At 35.2% G+C, this 6069-nt stretch overlaps 1 protein-coding gene across 2 annotated transcripts; it reads right to left on the bottom strand.

The window, feature by feature from the left end:
- Window positions 1-200: 200 nt before the first annotated feature.
- Window positions 201-4689, bottom strand: LOC123902639 (serine/threonine-protein kinase Nek4-like). 2 transcript variants are annotated; one of them, XM_045952409.1, is made up of 14 exons: window positions 4502-4689; window positions 4156-4328; window positions 3989-4055; window positions 3695-3760; window positions 3433-3479; window positions 3274-3319; window positions 3071-3151; window positions 2892-2984; window positions 2736-2817; window positions 2565-2614; window positions 2330-2403; window positions 1919-1970; window positions 1370-1828; window positions 201-1095 (listed from the first exon to the last, which is right to left on the bottom strand). In XM_045952409.1, exons 2-14 carry the CDS (start codon window positions 4239-4241, stop codon window positions 460-462), a joined length of 1839 nt encoding a protein of 612 aa, XP_045808365.1. In that variant the 5' UTR covers window positions 4242-4328; window positions 4502-4689; the 3' UTR covers window positions 201-459. The 2 variants fall into 2 exon arrangements, with proteins under 2 accessions (XP_045808365.1, XP_045808364.1); XM_045952408.1 differs by having other exon boundaries at window positions 4430-4634.
- Window positions 4690-6069: the final 1380 nt, after the last annotated feature.

The following is a 6069-nucleotide window of genomic DNA, read 5'->3' as shown; positions in this document are numbered from 1 at the left end:
TAAACTCATATCTAATTACAAATTTTTCCAATAGTTAAAAGACCTAACTAAAAATATTTTTGTTTGATGATCTAATTACAAATCGTTAACAAGTTTATGAAATCAATTACAAACTTTTAAAGTTCAAGGACCTCCAAAGCAATTAAACCTGTATCTCAAGTTTTATAAAGATGCATACATATTTTTCAATAAATTGATTATTTTTCACAAACAGATTTTGATCATTAATATAAATATATTACCAATGTCATCCAACCTTTTACAAACTGTTTGTGCATATGCCATGAAGTGTGGACAACTCAGAAAATGCTAATGGTGCCAACAACAATGAGATTAGAAGCTAAGCTATCTTTAGATTAGAAGCTAAGCTATTCCTCAAACTACAAAGTCATATATAGTAAGTACTACATTAGTTTACACTATTGTCACGTTAATGATATAAAAGTGCACAAGAAAACCTTAAACCACAGTTTCTTTAAAGCTCCTAGTCAACCAAATTGCTGTTTCCCTTGGAGAAACCTTCTCGGGCCCAAATGGCTTCAACAAAACCTCAAGCTCTTCAAACCTCTGTTGTTGTAGGAGCCGAGCACTGAACTCGAGCAACCCTTCCAATGCCTCCGCTCGTTGCTGGTAAGATGATGTGTCAAACTTACGCTGATGAGAATTAGCGGAGGAATGACTTGAAACAGCAGTTGCCACGTGTTGGGAGGATTCATTGCCATATGAAACTAGAGCACCATTGGAAGGGACACTGGATTTGTCCATAACCTGGATTGTACACTTGTCCTTTGTTATTGAGTAGTCAGCAGCTGCAGCAGCAGCACTCCTTGGGGAACTAGAAGAGCACTGAGCTGATGTTGATGATGTTCCACGCACAGGGAAGAGAGGATGATCCTCACCTGGGGCCAAAGAAAACTCGGCCATCTTGTCAATTCGTGGCGCATTAACAGAAATGTTAGGAGAGTCTACACTTCGAAGAAGACCAACGTTGGCTCTGTAAGGGGTAGTCATGGCCTTGGATCTTGTAGGAAGGGGAAGGGAAGCTCTGCGAGACGGTGGTGTAAATTTACCAGCTGGAGTAGAAGATGCTGGAAACTGAAATGATGCATGGAAAATCAATAAATCGATAGAAGCAAAGGAAGACACCACAAATTAAGCTAGAAATTAATATGAAATCACCATGTTTAAAAAGTTGACATTTACACACATGCATTCATGCTGAGCCTAAATGTATCATATATGATTTATTTATTTTTTGACAATGACATTATTCACTTGCTTATGTGTAAATCCAAACGAAAATTTCCCTATCTTTAAAAAGTACATCAAGATAAATGGAGCTATAAGGTAGTGTAGAGCTTGAACTTACTGAATCGCGCTTGGAACTAGTATGTGCTATCTTTGATGGTGTTGTCTGTCTCCGAGGGATGGAAGACTCATTAGCTGCTCTCAGTCTTTGCATCCGATCAACAATGGATAGCTTGGTGTCTTTTGATTTGTTAGTATTGTGTTCGTCGCGAACACATCCAATGGATAGTTCATAATGTTTTGAACAAGTAGAGAATCCTTGTGCTCTTTGAGTAGAACAAAGAGAACCTACTTCAGTTCCAGAAATACTAGGATTCAATGCCCTATCATTACTGAATGACAATCGTTTAACTCTGCTAGAGAGAGTGGAAACAGATTCTGGTTCTACAAATCGACTTCTCCTAGCATGGTTTGAGTCTGTCCATCGGAATGGAAAAGTATTTCTTCTAGGATTATTTAGCTTCAAATGAACTTTAAGTATATAAGGTTGAAGATGGGGATGATTTAGTAGCTCCGCAGCCTGCCAAAGTATACTTTGTTTAATAAATATAATTTCATGAATTAATCCACATCTAGATAAATGCAAAGAAATACTTGAGATAAAACATACACTTGGCCTAAGCTCTGGATTTTTCCGAAGCATACTCTTCACCATGCCTCGACTGAAAGCAGCAAAAATAAATAAAACAATGAGTTATTCAAACCATGTCAATGCACGAAGGTTGAAAATGTGAGTAAATAACACATCTAAATCTGGATACAAAAGCGCTTAAAATTTCTACTTCACAACAATGTAGAAACCGAATAAGCCATATGTATGGCAAAATCTAATGGTAGGCTTGACAAAACATGAATGCATTGAAAAGTCATTGCTAATTTGATCAGTATCGGCATGACCTGATTAAACGTGCATAGTCATCGGTCAAGTATTGTAGGTATAGGCACTGAGATAACAGTTACATAAAACCGGGCACAGACATATAAAGAGTAACATGAAATTCATAGGAACTAGAAGACTCACAAAGTGCCAGAATACATTGTTGGTAACGGAGCCACTAGAGACTTGTTTATTTTGTTAATTAGTGCTTGCATATCCTGCACAAATAAAAGAAAGCTAGAAATGTCACTTATTTCATGTTGGCAAAAACTTAATATTTTGTGTGTCAAATGAATTATTGTATCCATATCGAAAGGTTTTACAAATAATGTTTCATTAAAAAATTGAACAATTGCCTCCCTAAATAGTAGTAACTTACAAGAGCTTTAAAAGCTGGTTTGTGAGCCGCCATTTCATATAGACAGCATCCTGACAAATATTATGTTATAACCAACGTCAATTACAATTTACAGCATACTGTGAAACAAGGGAAATGAAAAGGTTATGAAGCCTAGAAGACCTTGCGAATGTAAAGACCTAGGTTACTTACCCAATGACCAGATATCTGACTTAGAGCCGTAGGGTATATCAGCAAGAAGCTCTGGGCACATATGACTCGGAGTCCCCACAATCTAAGAGCAGGACAAGAAACAAGTAAGATATTAAGTAAAAATTATCCAAAGAATAGCGAAGCCATAATACTTACTGAAGAAGTAAGATCATCACTTGTCAGCATTTTAGCAAGACCAAAGTCACCTAGACGTATATCTTGATCTTTTGTCAAGAATATATTTGAACACTGAAACCAATGTGGATAAAGTATCAATATAAAGTGAGGGTGGAATATATCTTCATTAACTTAATTTACAGAAGTCATTCATTCACCTTGACATCACGATGAAGAATATGATTTCCGTGCAAGTAGTCAAGTGCCATCAAGAGTTGAACTAGCCATTTGCAAAGCCGCTGTATAGAAGTTGATATTGATCGGTTAACTAAGCATAAAAATTAGCTTTCAATTCAAATAGGAATGAAAAATATTCACTACAGGTTAAGAAGTAAAAGGGGTTTCTGCAAGAGTGACCAACCTCTTCTGGAAAATGAATACAATTAGCCTTTTTAATTGCTTCAGCCCTTTACAACAAATATATTAAACGACTACAAAATCAGCATTTTAAAAGATAACAATTACCACAAAATATTGCGAGTTCCTCAAATACTCGAATTCAATGAGAATCAAGACTTACATATCTCCTCCTTCGCAATAGCCAATGACGATACATACAAAACAACCCTGAAAGTAACGATTCCAACTCTCAAATTCCAAAATTACAAATTAATCGAGAATTAGAAACCCATATGATGTTTTACAAAAGGAGTTCGATCGACAAACACAACATTTCTCGAGAAACAAGTGAATAACAAATCATTTAATTTAACAGTACAGAATAAGTCATATATGCCAACATAAACCAAAATTTAAACTCAAGCAGACAAGAAAAACCTAACCTTTTCTACCCAGGAATCTTTATACTCCACAATGAATGGATTACGAACTTTAGATATAAGTTCCATCTGCAAAACAAAGAGTGAGTGAACAATAAAGTATCTTAAAACATAATAAATTTAAGTTTTATGTTCTACATTTTAAAATATTTACCAATAAATACAAATAGAAATTATAAAAAAAATACCATAAAGTTTCAATGTTACATTATGACTAAAAATAAAAACCTAGGCTTTAACATCATTAAATTAAACTATGCAGCTGCTAAGAAGGAAAAAGAAAGAGAGGAGTGTGACCTCCTGGTGAGCAGATCTACGGATTCTGTCGGTTTGGCGGGCAAGGCGGATCTTCTTCAGCACATACCTAAACACATTAATAAGAAAAATCACACACATTACACAAATGAACTCACTATAATCACACACACTTAAACTGTTTAATAAACTTCAAAGAACAACATTACCTTTTGTTTTCATGTTTGTGTCTTACAAGTAGAGCAGAAGCAAAAGAACCCTTGCCAATCTGTTCTAGAACTTCATATTGCTCCATTTTTTGATTCTAACTAATAAAACCAAAATCACCACTTCACTTGCTTAACTCATTCTCGTACTAGTTCACTTCTTTAAGTCATTGTTCCTGGAAACATAAGTGTAGTAGTTCAGCTCAGTCTTGAATCTAGCAACTTAGTTAAATAGTACTGTACTATATATTAATTAATTCAATAATGAAAACCATACAATAATAGTAATAACAAAGAGAGGAGACAAGAAGCAAGTGAAGTGCAGTAGAGTGAGAAAGAGAGGAAGTACTAAAAGGAAAGAAAGGGTGAAGTGAATTTGATGATATCATATGAAGTACGAGTGGGAAGTAAATGAGGTGCAGCGTTGGGTACCCCTACCATATCCGTGCTCTCTCTCTCTCTCTCTCTCTCTCTCTCTCTCTCTCTCTCTCACACACTCTCTCTCTCACTTTCTTTTTATATTTTATATTTCTCTTTCTTCAGTCCTTTTCCAGGGCAGGCAGACTTATACTTTAGGACTTTGACCCTCCGGCTATTCCTATTTCCTGTTTCCTATATCTGTGATATGCGTCACTATTCGTGTTTCAAACGTTTTCAGGTTATCAAAATGGCTCCAAAACAAAAATCAATATTGCTACTCCACAAAACAAAGTTTACCCTCTTGCTTCTTGTTGAGAATCATAGGGATGGAGATAGGCCTCGGGTTCGGGTCGAAAATCACTAAATCGATAAAAATCGCAACCATTTAATTTGGACCAAATTTTGACCGTCTATATCTTCGGTTTGTTCGGGTTCGGGTCATACGGGTGGCGGGTTGAACGGATCGGTTATTACGGGTTATATCGAAACTTTGTTTACATCTAAAACTCATTCATTCTTCAAAAATTCCTAATTTTCGAATAGTTTAATACCTCGTACACAATGTAACAAAAGATAGACGAAGTAAATTAAAAAACAAAGAGGGTTAGATGCAGTTACTTTCTTTCAATATGTAGATCTAAAGACAATAAAATATTCGGTAGAAGAGACGTAGAAATTAAAATAGATCTAGAATATATATATATATTAAAATATTTTTCTCACCTTCTTCATCATCATATTATTAATTATAAGCTTTGTAAAATATAACATTTTTATCTTATATCAAAGATGAGTAAAAAATAACAAAGAAAAGAGTATATGAGATTGAGAGGGAGAAAAGGAAAAAAATTAATTTGCATCTAATGGTTGTTCGGTCGGTTTCGGTTATGGAGAGATAGAATTTTAGAGACCCGCACCCGCCCGTATGCATTCATGCCCGGTTTTTCGCAATTTGTTGACCCGAGGCCCGACCCGCGCCCGACTGAATGCTTCAATATGTTGTCGGTTATATCGGTTTCGAGTCGGGTCTCGGGTTCATGCTCACCCCTAGATGGAGATCATACTCATAAGCAAGATACATAGCATAAGAGTATTCATGGGGGAGGTACACATAAAAATTCATATTGAATGAATATAAATTGATAAAAGAATGATTAAAATGTACAATGGAATAAATTATTTATAAGACTATTTGGAGTCTCCATAACTAACTTTCTAACCTCTTAACCAACTTGGTAACCTATCAACTAACTCTAATTGATTAATTAACTATCTATATTCTTAACAACATCCCTCAAACTCAACATTGGGAAATTTGCCAATTTGAGTTTGAAATACAATGAAAATACAAAGGATTATGCAAACTGAAAGAACCAAAACACAATATAGCAAATACTAAGCATATTAAAAACACCAAATTTCCAATCTTAGCCGAATAGAAATTGCAGCACAAATCCAAATTCAGCTCAAGACTTGTTAGGACCACTTCATCTGTAG

The sequence above is a fragment of the Trifolium pratense genome, linkage group LG1 (assembly GCF_020283565.1).
Source record: "Trifolium pratense cultivar HEN17-A07 linkage group LG1, ARS_RC_1.1, whole genome shotgun sequence".
In the NCBI taxonomy this organism is placed as follows: Eukaryota; Viridiplantae; Streptophyta; class Magnoliopsida; order Fabales; family Fabaceae; genus Trifolium; species Trifolium pratense.
The sequence above is the reverse complement of the archived record's forward strand: the minus strand, read 5'-3'. Positions and strand labels throughout refer to the sequence as shown.

Excerpts from the sequence above, each read along its gene's own strand:
- LOC123902639 (XM_045952409.1), bottom strand. The coding sequence starts at position 4,241 with ATGGAGCAATATGAAGTTCTAGAACAGATTGGCAAGGGTTCTTTTGCT. Across the intron at positions 4,056-4,155 it reads CACAAACATGAAAACAAAAG|GTATGTGCTGAAGAAGATCC; the intron begins GTAATGTTGTTC and ends TAATGTGTTTAG. Across the intron at positions 3,152-3,273 it reads GTATTCATTTTCCAGAAGAG|CGGCTTTGCAAATGGCTAGT; the intron begins GTTGGTCACTCT and ends ACTTCTATACAG.